Source organism: Pristis pectinata, chromosome 9 (assembly GCF_009764475.1).
Source record: "Pristis pectinata isolate sPriPec2 chromosome 9, sPriPec2.1.pri, whole genome shotgun sequence".
In the NCBI taxonomy this organism is placed as follows: Eukaryota; Metazoa; Chordata; class Chondrichthyes; order Rhinopristiformes; family Pristidae; genus Pristis; species Pristis pectinata.
In genome coordinates, this window is record NC_067413.1 from 38,955,976 (window position 1) to 38,976,059 (window position 20,084).

A 20,084-nucleotide genomic window follows, 5' to 3' on the forward strand; every position below is an offset into this window, starting at 1 on the left:
CACTTCACCCACAAGACATTTAACTCCAGGTAGTAGACCACTACTTACCACCCTGCCCCCCAGACTCTGATCAAAGCAGCACCTGGTCCCAGAATGGTGAAGGAGCAGCCCACTCAGGCCCCTGCCCACTGACACCTCCCCTCAACTTGCAGAGGCAGATATACAATTCCAGCAGCGCTGGAGCCCTTGGTTCTCAGGGCTTACTGAAGCTTGTGGAGATGGGCACATGACTGAAACACTCATCGGTACAGTATAAACCAACCACATCGCTTGCCTTTGGAGGCACACAAAACTTTCGGGCCATGAAGTCACAATTACAAACTGATTCTGTTGGTTAAAGAATGAAAACAGATATCCTACTCTGTATCCTCTTGGTCCAGGTTCCCCTTGAGGTCCAGGCAAACCAGGTTTACCCTGAAAAGGGGGAAAAGTACAAGTTATAGAAGGAATTAAAAGCATGGGTTACACAGGACAAGGAGGCACAAACATATTATTTTAGACAGCATATACCTATCCCATATTAAAAACATGATGAAGATCAAATGGTCTACATGAGGCTGCACCTAGACTATGGGTGACCCTTGCGTTAGCGGCTGGGAGTCGTTGCGTTCCTAGGAAACAGTCCATATCATGATGTTCCATAATGTGAAGCCATATCATCTGCACATGCATCAAGGAACGCAAGTTGAAAAAGAATATTTATTTATTTCACATAAATTCTGCGTGAGTGACTTTTGTTCCGTATCTCAAATTTTTGAGTAGTGATTTGTGAATTCTGTAAGGGTGAATTTCTGTTACCCGAATGGCTGTAACGCAGGGGTTGCCTGTACTGCATTATGTTTCTCTCTATATATTATGGAAAGGATTTGGAATTATTTAAGGGGATCCAGAGCAAAAGGTACTTCTGAGCACTGAAGGTGATTTATGAAAAACGTCTACTGGACCTGACACTTTGCCCTCCCCAGAAGAGGTTTTGCTAAAGGCAGGTCATATGTTGGCAAAGTTAATGTAGCTGTTCTGATTAAGTACTAGACAGCTAAAGAAAATGCAGCCATTCGTAGGATTTTCAGAAGAATTCTGTAGATGTGTTAGTAACATTAAGGAAATGCTGCACCATTGGGAGGATGTTGGACGATGAAGAGGAGTGAGTATAGCAAATGGATGTTGCTTGGAATAAGCAGGGATTGGTATTCTATTGAGTAGTCCTTTCCAACAGAAACCATCAATGGCCATGGGTAGCTTTATGGCGATAGCATTTTAGCTACAGCTGCTTTGTGGAAAATGTCTTCCACGCAATACAGACAAATGTTAATACACGTCTGTGCATTGTCACTTAACTACCTTCCACCATCTAATGGGTGAACCTTGATAGAAAATGCATAGAAAAATGACTTACTTCGGCTGTAAATCCATGAGGAAGAGACATAAATATAATGCTTCCACCCAAAAAATAAGGAGAGAACTTCCATTATGGAATGTACCATTAGAACACACAATGGTTCATGCTGGAGTACTCCAGTCATTCTGATTCAGCAAACGTTGGGATTCTAGTATGAATTAATTGGATGTGGCACATCTCCATGCAGCAGCCAGGCATTTACTTGGCAGCTGCAAAGGGTACACCTCACAATGACACATATAAAGCCTGTGCTTGCTCTCCATCTGGAGTACAGCTGGGTGCAGCCTACCTCCTGTCAAAGATATGCCTTGTTATTGGTTTGGCCAACTTTCTTCTCCAGGCCTGGAGATTATTGTAGTGACAACTACACCAACCCCCAACCCTCCTCAGTAAGAATCCTCATTTCCATGGTGAGAGCACTCCTCTGTACTGTGACAACCGACCTCCCCACATTGAGAGCTCCCTATCCCTGTGGTGATAGCTCCCCTAAGAAAGCCCCCTCTCCATATGGTGATGCTGGTGCTTCCATGCACCTGAAAGTTGGTGTGTTCAACATGTTACATATTTAAGTGAGTAGCCAAAATGTCATCACCAAAGAGGCAAAGCATGTACATCAACAAAATGCACTTGTAAATTCTACGTTTTGGTTTACCAGTTAACCAATAATCACAAATAACATATTGTGAATGTTCTTCTATGCCCACTGTTACTGCTGTTTTCAATTGATAATCAAAATATATTTTAGCCTCAAAGACAGCTTAGCATGAGGTATCAAAATTTACTGATGACATAAAGGTAGGAGGATTTTGCAAGCAGTGATGCAAAGTATCAGAAACTTCAAAAAAAAACAAGCTGACAGAAGAGGTAACACACAAAAAGCTGGAGGAACTCAGCAGATTAGGTACCATCCATGGAGGGAAATGGACAGTTGACGTTTCAGGTCAAAACCCTTCATCAAAACTGTGTGTTGCTCCAGATTTCCAGCATCTGCAGTCTCATGTCTTCATCTGGCAGAAGTAGTAGATGCCGCCCAATATAATGTAATGTGGCCAGGTCAAGGTTGTACAGTTATAGAAGAAAAACAAGAAACATATATAGAAAGAAAATGCATTGCCAGACATATAATGTTCCAAATACGCAAGTCTCTCTGAGTTCAAGATGGAATCATGTGGCAAACTATTTTTAGGGTTGAAATATTGGAATAACAAAGTACAAGAGGAAGGTATAAATTTTAAATTTGTGTAAAACTTCAACATAATAGTAGACACGGTCATTCCATTGGATTAAACAAATGAAAACTCTGTTCATTAGTTCCCTTGAATAATATCTATGATTGGAAATTGTTGATACAAGTTGGGAGCACCAGTACCAGGGAAGAAAGGGTTAGGAATTTATCTGAAATTTGTATAATGTATGGAAGCTTTTAATGGATTACATGCAGAAAGATGACTTCCCTCATTTTGCAATACATGGGATTAAAATTCTCATCAAAATAAGGAGAAGGAAATTTCATTATAGAAGACATCATTGGAGCAATATTTCAATGTGGAGTGTTTCATTTAGGTGAAATGTGAATAAACATTTGGTAGAAAATGTAGGACCTTAGGAGATAGAGGAGGGAGATTAGTTATGGATTGCTTCAACACAGGACACCATGGAGAGTGTCTCTCCCTGACACAAATGTCACTGTGTTGGGAGTGGGGCTGCTACTGGAATGTGGTGGGGTGAGCCCGTAGGTTAACATGGGTTTAGCCAATTTGGATCCAGGAACATTCTGTCAGAAATGGGATCAAAGACTGTGGTCAAATACACAAAAAGAACATACAGAAATAAAGTCATAGAATCAACAGGCAGTCGGGGATGGCTGGGACTGGACAGCTCTTAAGGAAAGGCAAGAGACAGCTATTAGTTCTATGGTTACAGCAAGGAAGCAAACGATCAATATGAAGGATTTGACCAAATGAACAAATGGTCTTCTAAGACACAAGCCAATACAGTGACATGATCCTACATCATTGCAAAATTAATAGTGAGCAATAACTAAACTGCGATGTATTACCTGTATGCCTGGGGATCCAGGTAGGCCTGGAATACCTTGTTTGCCAAGCAGTCCCTTCAAAACAAAATATAAATTATGTAAACAGTTATAACTCTACATCAAACATTCTTTAGACTGAAATGCTGAATTAGCAGAAGGCATATTACAGGGAAAGTACTGAAGGCAAACTGCCTAGGTCCCAAAGCTTGAAGGGTCCAATGGATATCCTTAATTTATCGCTTCAATGGCAAACATTCTTTCCACAAAGGGTGAATTTAGGGCTTCTCCCCATATTTATCACATGGTGGCATCTTGGCAGAATGGAGAAGGAGCATCAACCCTCCCCTTACACATTTGAGAGAAATACTCTCACCAGTCTCCTATACAATGGGGAAAAGAATCAAAGGATTTACTTTAATCTTTTAGTGGAGGGAAGAGGACAAGAGGTGCTAGGGAGCAGTTCTAATCCAAACCATGCCCCCCCCTTCACTTTGTCCACATTCGCCTATGCTGAATCCCCTCCCTCACATACCAGCCTGATCTCATCAGACTTTTGAACACACAAGAAACAGGTGTAGGCCATCCAGCCCCTCAAACCTGCTCTGCCGTTCAATGAATCATGGCTGATCTAATTGTAACCTCAATTCCACATTCCCATCTATTCCCAGTAATCCTTCACCCCCTTGCATATCAGGAATCTATTTACCTCTGCCTTAAAAATATCCAAAGACTCATTTCTAAACTCTAGCAGATACAAGCCTTGGCAGCAGCCAATGCTCCACACTCTTGCTAATACCAGAAGGATGACTCTGGGAATAAGAGAGGTTAAATGTGCAACTGGGAATAATAGACATAAATTTGATGTTCAATGAGTGAATGAGCAAATAGTCAATTGTTGAGCTAATCTGCAAGCAGATTGCTGATTCTATCCAAAGTGAAAACTCTATTGCAAGTTATTTATCAGTCCTAATACTGACCCCAAAAATCTTCAGTGCATACTCACCTCCAGCTGAAAAATATCTATTCATTATTACTACTGGCTTCCGCAAGAAGTTGCAGTGAATTGTGAACGCAGCCCAGTCTATCGTGAAAACCAGGCTCCAATGACTCTGTCTATACTTCCCACTGCCTCGGGAAAGCAGCCAACATAATCAAAGACCCCTCCCACCCTGATCATTTTCTCTTCTTCCCCCTTCCATTAAGCAGAAAATACAAATGCTTGAGAACACATACACTAGGCTCAAGGACAGCTTCTATCCAGCTGTTACAAGACACTTGAACAGACCTCTTACATGAGAGAGATAAACTCAATATCTCAATCTACTTCATCATGGCCCCTGCACCTTATCTGTCTACCTGTATTGCACTTTCTCTGTAACTGTAACACTATATTCTGCACTGTTATTATTTTCCTTTTGTACTACCTCGATGCACTTATGTAAGGAATGATCTGTCTGAATGGCATGCAAACAGAAGTTTTTCACTGTATCTTGGAACATGTGACAATAAAAAACCACTACTTCCAATCCATCAGCCAATTAAGTGCCCAACCACTATGATTCCTTCCACATCATGTACTTCTGTTTCCTGAATCAGTCTGCTGCATTGCACCCTATCAAACCCCTGCTGAACATCAATGCACACACAGTCACCACACCACCTTCATCAAATCTCTGCCATTCAGTCAAAGAATCCAATCCAGTCAGGCAGACACCATTTGCCTTCACCAGATTTGTTCCTCATTAATCCACACATCCCCAAACAGTAGAAACTTTTTCCTTGGGAACTATAATAGTTGTTTTTAATCCATTGTTGTATAACTAGTTGACCACTTTACCTGGCTCTCCCTTTTTAAAGGGGGCTGAAAAACTTCAGACCTACCATACCGAGGGGGAAATTTAAGGTTGTGGACAGAACCCTTGCCATCTATGCACTGGCTAATGTCAAAAACCTAATGTGCAGCCGATTTGGACTGGGTGACTTGTTAACTCATTCAACACTTCTTTTAAAAAAATTCTCTCCACTATCTCTTTTCCCACCTCCTGCATTGACTTTATCCTCTTATTTTATGGTCAGCTGGATCAAAGATCACAGGAGGGGCAATGAAGTATAGAAAGAGAGCCCCTGACCTCTTCTCCACAAGCAGAAATACGGATAGGAACATGGGAACAGTCAGAGCATGTCAACTGTGCTTTTCTTAAAGGGAACATTTTCCACACAGAGTGGTGGTTTTCTGGAATGACTGGCCAGAGGTGCTGGGGGAGGCAGATACAATTATAATGCTTCAAAGGTGTTTGGGTAGGTACTTGGATAGGAAAGGCGTAGAGGGACATTAGCCTAATGTGGGCAAATGCAACCAGTGTAGATAGGCAGCAGGGTTGGCATGGACAAGGTGGGCCATAAGGGCCTGCTTCTGTGCTGTATGTTTCTATGATCTCAGTACTGTAGCATTCAGAAACTTGGAGAAATGTGGACATTGGTATTGGTTTATTAATGTCACCTGTACCAAGGTACAGTGAAAAACCTATCTTGCATACCGTTCGTACAGATCAATTCATTACAGAGTGCATTGAGGTAGTTAGTACAGGGTAAAAGCAATAACAGAAAACAGAGTAAAGCATCATAGCTACAGGCAAGTGCATGGAAATAAAACATCAGACTTAGGAAGTGATAGCACATCAGCAGTACTGGATCGAGAGGCTTGAGCTGGGGTTGTTAAGTATGACTCAACAGCTCAGCTTACTGCACCTCAGAGACTTGGTCATGAACAGGGACCTGGTGAACTTGGCCTTTCCAGACTGCAAGTTCCACATGCACACTTGACATTGGTGGATAAACATCGATGAACAGGGAGATGAAACAGTCTCAGGATGAGCAACAAACAACCTACTGGAAGAACTCAGAGGGTCAAGCAGCATCTGTGAGAGGAAAGGAATTGTTGATGTTTCGGGTTGAAACCCTGCATCTCAGATGGCGACGAGTAGGCATACAGAAGTGAGATCATTGGTTGAGTGGTGTCGCAACAACAACCCCACACTCAACACCAGCAAGATCAAGGAACTGATTGTGGACTTCAGGAAGGGGAAGTCGGGAGAACACACACTAGTCCTCATTGAGGGGTCAGCAGTGGAAAGGGTGAGCAGCTTCAAGTTCCTGGGCATCAACATCTCAGAGGATTCATCTTGGGCCCAACACATTGGAGTAATCATGAAGAAGGCACACCAGCAACTGAACTTCATTAGGAGCTTGACGAGACTTGGTATGCCACCAAGGACTCTTGCAAAGGTCTACAGATGCATGGTGGAGAGCATTCTGGCTAGTTGTATCACCACCTGATGAGCATTTGAAAGGATACGAGGGAGTGGGTTTTTTTTTAATGCAATCAGCAATATACTGGAATTAGGGTTGAGTGAGCAGCATGTTGAACTGAGGAGCACCATAGGAGGGAGGTCAGGAGAGGTACAGCCAATATACCAAACTTGAGTCTGGTGAGACATGTCTCATATATTAGGCTCAGGTGTACATTCTGGTAAAGCATTTGATTTGGGTCAGGCCGGCTGGGTTGGCTCAGCTCATTCCCTATTCCAAGATAACTAGCTTAGTATTACCCTATGTGTCCTCTGTTACTAATCTATAGCAATGTGTGCAGCATAGCAAGTCTATCTTCCAACTTTTCTGCAAGTGCCTCCAGGTCAGAGCAGGGTTGGAAAAAATTATAGACATCTGGGCTTGGGTCAAGCTCAAATTGGCTGCAGTCAGGTCGAGTTGTGTTGAGCTTACAGTAGATGTGATAAAGTTGGGTTCAGATTGGCCCTGGACAGATCTAGTGCCGGTCAGTTTTAATTTTATATCCAAGCAGACATAACAGGGAGAAGTTCAGGGACAAGCAAAAGGAGCCCAGCTCAGGAGAGAAGGGAAAATAAATGGATGCTTTAACTTTAATACCACAGAAATCAATTGATTCTTCACACAAGTTGTAGAGAAGGATGGAGAAAGTACAGATGATGATGGTTTATGGAGAAAAGAGGTCAGAGGCTCTCTTTCTATTCTGGTATAATCCAATGATAGTAATCAGGATTTTTGGAGGAGAGCATGGTCCAATAGTGCACAGTTTAGTCCAACCAGGTCTGGAAATCTGTGTCTAAACTATCTGTGCCTAAACCATCTGTGCATCAGTTGGCCTCACTAGCTGGTGCTGGTGAGTTAATTCACACAGAGTTGCCTATCCATGTTACGCATGATGTGAACAGATCCACAGGGTGTCACAGAGAACATGAGCATGATAATCAAGGGCACCGATGAATTACCCAAATACCAGATCATAACTCATAGAAGTTCACAGCACACAAAGAAACCATTTGGCCTATTAAGTTCAAAAGTGAAGCTATGCTAAGAACCATGTTAACGGGAAAGCAAGCTCACTGTCAGGAAGCTGCCTTCAATCGCAAAGTTACCCTAAATTTCAGGATTATTCATTAATTTGTCCAGATAACAAGAATTTCAGAGAGGAGCATTTCACAAATGTGTAGGTGGTGAAGTCTTCAACAAAATTGTTTGCAGAGAACAGGCAAAGCCTTATGTCTTGGCTAAAGTCTATCTGAGAGGCAGTGACTACATCTGCACCAAGGTATCTGTAGCTTGTTCATCAAGTTGTGCCTCAAGAAGAACATGCCAACATCAGAAGCTCAGCACTGCGTTCTCTCTGTGTTGCTCAATGACACACTGGAGGAAGAACTGCCCAAATTGGGCTCCTCAGCCTAGGGTAGAAATTTGTCCTCAGTCACTTGCATTAGACTTGCAATACTGTACCCACCCCTGAATTTGTTTTTCAATGCATGCAAAGATCCCAATCTCTCTGAAGCCCAGGTAATACCAATCTGGCTCCTTAAATGTTGGTCATATCAGGGAAAAAGCCAAAAAAGCTGTGGCACCAAGGCTATTGCATGTTCTAAGCACCAATATCCACGCAGCAGCAGAGAAGCTTCTTGTTCCAGTTAGCCAGTTCCTAAAGAACAGAGAGCAGACTATGTGCCAAAGGGAATGGGAGGATAGGTCCTAGCCAACATGGTTTTGTGAAGGGAAGATCCTGCCTGACCAACCTATTGGAGTTTTTTGAAGAAATCACAGGTAAGGTGGATAAGGGAGAGGCGGTAGATGTTGTGTATTTAGACTTTCAAAAAGCCTTTGATAAGGTGCCTCACAAGAGACTGATTAATAAGATGAGAGGTCATGGAATTACGGGTAGGATAACAGAATGGGTGGAGCATTGGCTGGTTGACAGGAAGCAAAGAGTGGAAATAAAAGGATCTCGTTCTGGTTGGTTACCGGTTACTAGTGGTGTGCCGCAGGGATCAGTGTTGGGACCGCTCCTTTTTACCTTGTACATTAACGATTTGGATGATGGAATAAATGGTTTCGTGGCTAAGTTTGCGGATGACACCAAGATAGGGGGAGGAGTAGGGAGTATTGAAGAGATAGGAAGGTTGCAGAGGGGCCTAGACAGTTTAGGAGAATGGGCAAGGAAATGGCAGATGAGATTCAATGTAGGGAAATGTGCAGTTGTACACTTTGGAAGCAGAAATAAGCGGGCAGATTATTATCTAGGAGGAGAGAAAATCCAAAGCACGGAAGTACAAAGGGACTTGGGGATACTCGTGCAGGATACCTTAAAGGTTAACCACCAGGTCAGATCGGTGGTAAAGAAAGCAAATGCTATGTTGGCATTCATTTCGAGAGGTATAGTGTATAAAAGTAAGGAAGTGTTGATGAGGCTCTACAGGGCACTAGTGAGGCCTCATTTGGAATATTGTGCGCCGTTTTGGGCCCCACATCTTAGGAAGGATGTGTTGACGTTGGAGAGGGTTCAGAGGAGATTTACGAGGATGATTCCAGGAATGAAAGGGCTTACGTATGAGGAGCGTTTGTCGGCTCTTGGACTGTACTCGCTGGAGTACAGAAGAATGAGAGGGGACCTCATAGCGACATTTAAAATATTGATAGGAAAGGACAGAGTAAATGTGGCTAGGCTGTTTCCCTTGGTGGGTGAGTCCAGGACCAGAGGGCACAATCTTAGAATTAGAGGGTACAGTTTCAAAACAGAGATGAGGAAAAATTTCTTTAGCCAGAGGGTGGTGAATTTGTGGAACTCCTTGCCACGTACAGCAGTGGAGGCCAAATCAGTGGGGGCGTTCAAGGAGGAGATAGATAGATATCTAAATAGTCAGGATATCAAGGGATATGGGGATAAGGCCGGTAATTGGGATTAGAATAGCTTTTTTTCTTCTTCCCCCATTCCCCATTTCTCATTTCTATTTCCCTTTCCTTGGAGCAGACTCGATGGGCTGAATGGCCTGCTTCTGCTCCCTTGTCTTGTGATCTTGTAAATTATTTCTGATCTTGCCCAGATCTCTGAAGGACACCAATGATGAAAAGTGGACATGTCAGTATCCTCATGAAATACAGAAAGAGACTGCATCAGCCACCTTCCCCATATAGTGAGAACTTTATAAATCACTTGGGACTGTGCTCAGTAAAACTCACATTCAGAATGTAAAGAGACAGCTTCAGGAAATATGAACATCACAGCGTCAGTTTCCACCAGTGGGAGAATCTCAAAACATATCCACTAGTGGAAGAATTTCAAGCGATGGGACATATAGTTACAAGATTGGGGGATTGCCGTTTAAAACTGCAGTGCACAGGAACGATTTCCCACAAAAGAAACATAGAAACACAGAAACATAGAAAACCTATAGCACAATACAGGCCCTTCGGCCCACAAAGTTGTGCCAAACATGTCCCTACCTTAGAAATTACTAGGCTTACCCATAGCACTCTATTTTTCTAAGCTCCATGTACCTATCCAAAAGTCTCTTAGAAGACCCTATCATATCCGCCTCCACCACCATTGCCGGAAGCCCATTCCACGCACTCACCACTCTCTGAGTAAAAAACTTACCCCTGACATCTTCTCTGTACCTACTCCCCAGCACCTTAAACCTGTGTCCTCTTGTGGCAACCATTTCAGCCATGGGAAAAAGCCTCTGACTATCCACACAATCAATGTCTCTTATCATCTTATACACCTCTATCAGGTCACCTCTCATCCTCCGTTGCTCCAAGGAGAAAAGGCCGAGTTCACTCAACCTGTTTTCATAAGGCATGCACCCCAATCCAGGCAACATCCTTGTAAATCTCTTCTGCACCCTTTCTATGGCTTCCACATTCTTCCTGTAGTGAGGTGACCAGAACTGAGCACAGTACTCCATGTGTGGGGTCTGACCAGGGTCCTATATAGCTGCATCATTACCTCTCTTCAAAAGGTCACGAATCTCTGGAATTCTCTACCCCAGAGCGTTGTGGAGGCTGGATCATTGGAGCTATTTAAAGAGGAGGGAGGTAATTTTTAAAAGATCAGCGAATATAAGGTTATGGGGAACTAGGACAGAAGAGAAGAATAGGCCTTGGGCAGATCAGCCATGACCATAGTGAATGGTGGGGCAGGCTTGAGGGGCTGAGTGGCCTACTCCTGCTTCTGTTTATGTTCTTATATTCTAAAAGAGTACTGCATCAAAACCCTCAGACCACCACTTCAGCCCCTTCCCACAGAGATTCACCACCACTCTCTGCTTCACATTACCAAATCAATTTTCCACTGAACATGGAACCTTCAGCCCATGATGCCTGTGCTGCCAATATGTCAGTTTAAACTGCATATCTGCCTGTATCTGGTCTATATCTCTCCACTCCCTGCCTGTTTATGTGTCTGTCTAAATGCCTTTTAAACATTGCTATCATATCTGCTGTTACCACCACCCCTGACAGTGCGTTCCAGGCATCTACCACTCTAGGTAAAAAACCTGCATGAAATTTCCTTTGAACTCCCCCCTTCCCTCTCCCCCCCCCCCCCCCCCCCACCAACCTTAAAGCTATACCCTCCAGTATTTGACATTTCCACCCTGGGAAAAAGACGCTGTCTTCCCCTCCCTTCAATTCAGGGGTATTGTAGTGTAATGGTTAAGTTATTGGACAAACAGCCAGTTCTGGTCCATTCTTCCATAGGCACGAGTTCAAATCTTATCATGGGATCTGAGGAATTTAAATTCAAGTAATGAAATAAATCTGGAGTTTAAAAGAAAAAGCTGGTCTCAGTAACAGTAACCATGAAGCTGCTGGATAATCATAAAACCCCATCTGGTTCACTGACACTCTGTGGGTGGGTAGGTGAAGAAACCTGCCATCCTTGCCTTTCTGGCCTACATGTGACTCCACGTCCATCCATGTAGTTGACTCTTAATTGTTTCCTCAGTTTGTAGGCAATTAGGGATGGATAACAAATGCATGCATTGCCATCTACATTTTGTGAATGAACAAATAGGAAAAAAATCCCACAGGCTTCAGTCTTCTCAATAAGATTCCTGTATGGCATTCATTAGATATGCAAAAAAAAACCCACCATGCTCATTAACTCTTTCTGAATATCAAAAAACCTAAGGTTGCTCAGATATAGTTTACCCCCAACAAATCAACAGTGGCTCTCCTTGACCAGCCTACATCATCGCAAATGAAAGTTTATTTGTCCCTGATTATGGTCCTCGATAATTTCCATCATCTAACTGGCCTATAGTTTCCTGTTTTATCCTCCCATTTGTGATTCAGTACCAGCAACCTTAGCAATACTCCAGAACTGCTTTCATATCCAATGAAGATGGAAAGATATTGCCAATTCCACTGCTATTTCAACCTCTGCTCCTGTCTAAAAATCTTCAATGCATTCCCTCTGGACAAGGTGACTTACCAACTTTCAGTAATGCTAATTATCCAGCAGACATTTTCTCTATGACTATCCTGTGCAAAACCTTCTTCTCTTTTACTGCAAAATTCACATTGGTCCAGATTATCCAAGTGCAGTCTCCTCCCATTCACTCTATCCTGTCCCAATCAGCCTGGTCTGGATCTGAAAGACAGATCTCATTGGCTCAGACAGTCCTGGAGTCAAGTGGTGAGCCTCGAGTGGTGGTAGAGTCTCAAGTGATGTAGTTGAGTCAGGTGGTTGGTTTCAGACAAGCCCCACCCACAAAACTCCACTGACAATTTTGACAAACAACAAAGCTTTGCACCCTCTCCCAGCTTTGACCTGTAAAAACTGCTAGCTCCTAAATCATTTAAAAAAAATTAAATATGATATTAATAATAAACATAAAAATGCAAGTATAAGTAGTTCTAAAAACTTGAAAACATTGTTAAACAACAAAAACACTACTGCAATCACAAATAATGCAATTTAAATTAGGATTCCCTTTCCTTCCCTTGCAAGATACAGAGATTGTGGATCTAGGGTTGATCCAAGAGTAGGTTCCTTGGTGCAAATGCTGGGAGATCTCAGTAAACTCCAGCTCTGCCATTGGACGCTCTGTCCGACAGCAGATCATGACCTGGAAATTGCATTTGTGCAGCAGTCCTAAAACCTAGCAAAACTTAATGCTAAACTCAGCAAACTGCAGGCCAAAATCTGCTTCCTTTCTGAGGAAAACTGTAAAGTATTATTTAATATTTTAGCCCCATCCTCTGTCCCTAAATGAACATTTCTCTTTGAATTCTTTTTAGGCCAAACTGTTCCATTAGCCAAACACTATTCTATTTTTATAAAAATATTCTGGAATTCAAATTAAAGTCAACTGTTAATCTTCACGCTGTCCCTCAGATCAAATGTTGCAATCCCTCCTGTGCTTTATGTAATATTCCTAACTTTTTTAAACAAACATGACATTTGTTATAAGCTACCAGTTGCTGTTTCATTTTAACTTTAGTTTCTTTTGCCATTTAGAGGGTACCTCTTCCCAAAAAGGTATTCTATCTGTAGTTGAACCATCTCTTCTATGAAACTTCCATTTGAGTTTTTAATAGGCCCAACTGTTCTGCTGACTAACCATCTACTGTCACCTCTGATCCTTGATTAACCAGCCGGGGGAATATCATTCCCACATCCACCCCATAAGCCCCATAAAAATCTTCTGTGTTTCAATGAGTTAATGGAAATAACTAAAAATATAGCTGGCATGCTGGCTCCCTGGGCTGGTGGAAGTCCCTGGGATTCCCTGAGACAACCCTAACATCTTAAAAAGACTGGCCTAAGACATCATCAGATGTTTACTGTGGGGAGTATGGGGTTGCAATGTGTGTGCATATTTTTAATCAAATGTGAACAAATAGATATTTCATTCAGAAAGGTTGGGGACCACTGTTTTAAATGATGTTATATTGTAAGCAATATAGGTCAGGTAATCCACTTCCCCTAGTTTATTTCCCAGAACTTGATTGAAAATTGTTCTGCTCCTTCGTCGTCTCCTGCAGTTTCTGTGACAACGGACAGCCCACCTCCAGGAACACATGCTCGAGGAACTCTCAGAACGCAATGATCCCTAGCTTGGCAGAGGGTCATCTCTGTAGAGTTTCTTTCCCAACTTCCAACTTTCATCTCATGCTCTCAATCATGCACCTTTTCCATTCAGGCTTGTGCTCTCCATTACACAGTCGTGTTTCCCCTGACTTGGGTTAGGACCACTGTTCTTTTTGTTAGGTATCAATGTATTGAGCTTGGGTATAATTTCAAAGTATGTGCATGTACCAATTCTGCATTAGTAGTAATCATACTTTTGGAGCAGTGAACAGCACAGAAGCAACATTTCTGAAGTTGCTTAATCAGTGGACCAACGTATTCCCATTCTTGTGCCACAGCTTCAATTATTTCAATATGATTGGACTTTTCAACACTCCTTCACTGCTCACTACAGCATCAGTTTAAAAAAAAGTTAAATAAAACAACAACAATATAAGCCATTCATTATGAAATACAAAACTTCTATTTCAGTCCTGCTTAATTTAGATGCAAGGGCACAATCCTCTTTCTACCTACTGTGCTGTGCACACACACCAACTAAAGATTCAGAAGTCAGCAATATAATTCATCAATGGCAGAATGCATTTAGTGGGCACATTGTTTCATAGTTTGACGAAATGAATCATTGTGAATATGAAACAGAGTGGGATGTAACCTCACTGTCAGTACTTGACTAAAAATTACGACTTGTCTTATGTATTGGAAGGAATAAGACTTATTTCTATTAATATATACAAGATAAAGGCAGAGGGCATGACATTTCAAAATGACTTCATTAGATCTATATCACTAACTTAATTTTTCAAAATTTAAATGAAACAGCACTTTAGATAACAAAAGCACCATATTAAAAGTGACACTGCCTCCGCTGTATGATTCATGTTAACCTATTTATCATTTATGATTTGTGTATGTGGTGCAAATGTAAATTTACTCAAACATTTATTAGTTCAAAGCCTTTTATTCTTCCCTCGGGAACTTTAGCCTGCATAACTGCTATTCTATTATGAATAAACACATCAGACAAATAAAATCATTGCTTACTAAAATGCTATTTTATTATTAAAATTGATTGTGAATCACTGAAAAGTTCTTGAAGGGGTTCACAGGGTAGATGTGCAGGGAGGATCTATCCCCTGGCTGAGGGGTCTAGAACTGTGACTCCGTCTCAAAATAAGGTATAACCATTACGATCAGAATGAGGAGATAGCTCTTCATGAGGAAGAATTTCAAGAGTTAGTCATTATTTACATTCAAAACTGAGTTTGATTGATTTCTGTAAAGGAATCTAGGGTATCGGGTAGGAAAATGGTGTTGAGGTAGATCAGCTATGTTTTTGTTGAAAGGCATCTCTTATAAGCTATTTTTGTCCCATGTTTTCTATCCTATGTCACCTGTCTAGGCCTCTTAATTTTTTTTCCTTACAGACCTTGAATAAATCCTTTCTCAGTCTCCTTAGTTTCAAAGTGAACTAGCCCAGCCTAGTCAGTCCCTCATCACAGCTAAAATTCTGCATCCTTTCTAGCACCATCCTGTAATGTTGTGATTTTAATTCCTGATAGAGAAATTATACACAGTCATGACTGCTGGGTTACTTAAATCCAATGTATACTTCCGATCACAAACTCCAAAAGCAAGTTGCCAGTGTATACTACTGTTATATAATAGCTTAAGGACCAGTGTTGGTAGACATCCCTGGATTTATTAATAGCTATAAGTTGATTAGCAGGAGGTAGTAAGGTGAGCATTTTACTCTCATTCATTTTATGCAGTTTCTCAGACTTTTCTTTTCATAGGGGATATATGGGGCAAAGGTGACAGCACTTCCATCATATTCCTGCCATAATTTAAGCAGCAGTTTGTTAAGAAGGCCACAAAAGTGGCCAGGACTCAGATATGTCAAGTCTCAGACAACCATTGGAAATCTGGTGCTGGACAGTCCAACGACCGTTCACCATGCCATCAACATTTAACATCCTAATAAACAGCAGCATGTGTTGTGCATGCATTTCTTCAAGCCTGAATAAGATCATGGCTGATCTCCTGCACCTCACTCCATTTCCCCCAATTCTCCAATTCTCTTAAAAGTCCAAAAAAATCCACGTTAACTTTGTCTATCCTCAGTGGTTACAATTTACAATCCTCTGATTAAAGAAAGTTCTCCCTGCCTCAATCTTAAATGGCCAACCCCTATTCTGAGAACATGTTTCCCAGTTCTGGACTCTTCACTGAAATAATAGCTTCATGGCATCTAATTCTTCCAGAAAGAATTCCTTACACCTCATTGAGATCCTTGTAAAGCTCAAGACTTTTTTTGTACATATTCCCCTCCCCCACCCTTGGAGCTTTTATAATAATTACTACTTATCACTATAATAAACATCAACTATAGTTTGGATAGATCAATCATTGTATCCCTACTCAAGCAAACAGCAGCCTTCAGCATTAACAAAGGAGATTTCTTCCCATCCATTCCCTCAGCCATTTATTAATACTTGAACCAAATTATCAATGTATTGTTGGTTCACTTGTGGCAGCAGAAACATGCAGTGACATCATTATTCATGGCAGGAAGTCAAAGGGATAAATGTATTTCAAAATTGCTTCATTCTGCATCAATTTTCTAATGAGATACAAGTGAGCTTTGATGCAGTATCTACTCAAGAAAGGTAATTCTGCAGCCACTCCTTGGGTTGTCATATGGAACTTTGCATCCATGAGAAAGCGGGCAGCCGCAGGGTACCAACAAGGAAACAGGGAAATGTCCAATATGGAAAAGGAAATAAGAGACAAAAAAAATGCACCCTTGCTTAAAAGTTTATCAAAGCAACATTCTGGTGCTTTAGCACTAGGTAACAATATGTAACAAAACAACACTGATCACTTGGTTGTTAAACATGCAGAGATTGAGTAGGAAATGGAAAAGTACTCACAGGCACACCATTAATTCCTGATTTTCCTGGTTTGCCATGTTCCCCCTTTTGACCCTAGTAACAGAACAAACCATGGGATCAATCGGCCTGAATATGTTGAGCCATATTACCTACAGGTTCCTTCATCCTTGTTATTCAACATAGGTGGGAGAGGATCAGAGGCGAGGGGTTAAAGTCAAAGCCATGCTTTCCTTGAATTAACATCTCCAAAACAAAAGGACCTTTGAGAAACTTCTTGCCTATTTTGCTCGTCAGCCTTAGACTTCCAGGAAAAGCAACCAGCCATATTAAACACAGTCTGATGCCTACTTCCCTGCCATCAGCCACACTTGGTGCCTCTTCCCAGGATCACCTCCTGAAAGGTTAAATCAGGCAGAAGAATGGGACCGTATCTTTTTATGAAACAGTACAAGGCCATTCATCCCATTGAGTCTATGCCAGCTCTTAGCGTAATCCCATTAATCCCACTTCCTCACTTACTTTCCTGTAATCTCTTCTCTCTCATGTGTCCATTAACACTTTCTTGATTCACCTACCACCCACTTACACACCACAGGTAGCTTACGTACCAACCAATTAGCCTACTAACCAGCAAAATGACACACAAATAAATGTTTAGGAAACTTTGAGTCTGTCAGCCACAGCATTCTTGTGATATCTTCACTGGATTCCGAAGACGGGCAAGAAAGGTTTTTGGCATTCACCAAGAATTTTCTCTCCTGCATACCATAATGGAAACTAATGCAGGCCTTCCCTGGGTTATGAAAAAAGATTTAAGGACACCCTGTACATCTGCACAAGCTCCCATAAATATTATTAAATTCAAACAAGAACCAGTTTTGAAAAATAGAACAGTTTACATGTAACCTCCCCGCAGTAATCAGACACCATTGCCTCTTAAAAACACAAGCTGCCAGTTTCTCTGTGGGAGGCCACTAGAGACATGTATTGGAAATTGACAAGCAATTACTTCTATTGGTACGTGTGCAATGGTACCCTATTCAGTAATGTAACATCCACTGATACTTCAAAGCCACTGAAACCAGCTAATAAGTGTGGGACATCCTGATTCGATATCATTGTAACTAGGCAGGGGAGACAATAAATAAATGTTTATGTTAATTGGCCCTAATTAACACCATTCATTGCAATACTGTGGAGGTACAGCTACTGTATCGAGTGACTTGTGTATTTTCCGACATGGACAAAAATCAACGTATGGACATCTGTAAAAACGGAACCTGTTCATAACCTGGAGATGGCCTGTACTCTCATTATAAATAAGAGTGCTGTCTTAACTGACTGCCAGCATGCATTACTTTGTAAGGCAAGGTTTTCCACAGAACACATGGGCAAAGCCATAAGTTCAGCCAAAGTTGTATCTCAACACACAAAATGTTTCTAGCAATCAGATATGGAAGCAAGCGGTGATTGTGAACTTACTTTCTCTCCTCGTACACCAGGAATTCCAGGTGGACCTGCCGGACACTCACAGGCTGTCTTGGGAGCCATCCTGTCAGGTGGACACTAATCAAAATTTTAAAGGAGGGATTTTAGCCCAAGCTATATCTTTTGCAGGCAGCAAAACTGGCATTTAAAAATATGCTCTAACTTAATTTTCATACTGCCTAAAGCACATGTAAAAATTACTCACCCTCTCATCATCCTAGTTAAGAGGAAACAGAAGAAAAATTAGTTTTGTGGTTAGAGATTCAACACAGCCAATATAATAGTGACCACAAACACAGCTCAAAAGTACTCCAATACTTCATGACATTCTGGTCAAGAATTTCCTCAAAAATATTTAAATGTTAATGACCATCTGAAAAACTTCCAGGAAATCATCAATTTGAATGCAGACATTTTTATAAACTAATTAATTTACCATGAAAGCTGCTTTTTGTTAAGAATTTGATGAAAATACACGGCATGCAGTCAGGAACTCCACTGAGAAAATTAAACTCTCTTCCAAAATATGACATGACAATGTACTGCAATTCCATTTTCCAGTAGGGACTGAACGTTACACTCCAGCTCTTTTATCAATGATAAAATGAAGAAATGAGTAACAAAAAGAATTTTAAAGTTTACACATTAGGCCTGTATTTTGCTACCAAATTTCTAAGACTTGACCTTTAGTGCTCTGGATTTTAGATTCAGACATTTTAACTTCAATGTGCTTAATGAAACACATCAAATTAACCATAGAAGAATCATGACAACGGGAATGCAATTTTATATAACAAGGGGATTGTTATTACTGGCAGAAAGAGGTAAGACAGGAAAACATGAAGGCAGACAAAACTTGAATAAACTGTGTATCAAGACACTAACTCTGTGATACTTCCATGACTGAAATGTACCATTTAGATGTATGCTGAACATTAGTGAATCTCCTCTCCAATTCAGGCCCACCACTTATTTATTGAAGGTCTTTGTCTCAGATAAGGTGATGGGAGCATTGAAATGAATCATCGGAATATTTCCCTATAACATCCTCAGTTACTTTTTTGTTTAGGTGATCCACTGCCTGCTACAACATTGCCATAAATCTAGGAAAAATTCTGCCATGTACTGTAAAGATTAAGTCTTTCAACACTGTCCTTGTAGAGGCCTCAGCTGCCTTCAGCTCAGGAAAAATTAAACTGCAGGTCATTCCCAGCGATTCCCACATATCTGCTGAGGATTAGCTAAAAGCCACATTAGTTGGGCGTGTAAGTTGATCCCCCTCCTTACATGGAAGGTAGTGAGGGTGGAGGCAACAAGAAAAATTGCTAAATGAGCATGGCTGCATAATTATCTTTCAAGGTAATCAAACTACCACAAGCTTGGACCTCTCAATCATGCAGTTGAAGTATATGATGCACATTGTTGAAATGACATTACCAATGTTACAAAGCTATGGATGCTTCTTTTGCACCAACTTATTTCAGTTTTTGGGTTTAATCTTGTTAATGGTGATAAATGGGCTTCAGCTTGATCCTATTTCCCAACTCTCTGCTGCTCACGACTCTTCAAGTATTGTTTAAATGCAGTGAGGTTCTTTGGTTCCACTAACCCTTCAAAAGCGAGTTCCAGACTCCCCATACTTGCCAAGCAAAATAGTTTTTTTTTCTCAACTCTCTTTTTTCCTTCCATCAATTAACTTAAATATATGTCCTCAAATTATTGATCCTCAGTTTATTAATCTGGTCCTCCCCACAAAATAAATGCTGTACTACTGATCTACTTTAACAAGGTGGCACCACAAACCAATCAACATTCCATGCTTAAGACCATACACAAATAATTTACTCATTTAGATTTAATGAAGTA

General features: G+C 41.2%; 1 protein-coding gene across 1 annotated transcript in view; it reads right to left on the reverse strand.

Moving 5' to 3' along the window:
• LOC127574502 (collagen alpha-1(XXI) chain-like) overlaps window positions 1–20,084 on the reverse strand; it is a 164,719-nt gene that overhangs the window by 81,483 nt on the left and 63,152 nt on the right. Inside the window, exons 8-11 of the mRNA XM_052023531.1 lie at window positions 18,424–18,435; window positions 16,770–16,823; window positions 3,459–3,512; window positions 361–414 (exon numbers count right to left, since the gene is read on the reverse strand). Coding sequence (XP_051879491.1) covers window positions 361–414; window positions 3,459–3,512; window positions 16,770–16,823; window positions 18,424–18,435 — 174 coding nt within the window. The remainder of the gene's footprint in view (window positions 1–360; window positions 415–3,458; window positions 3,513–16,769; window positions 16,824–18,423; window positions 18,436–20,084) is intronic.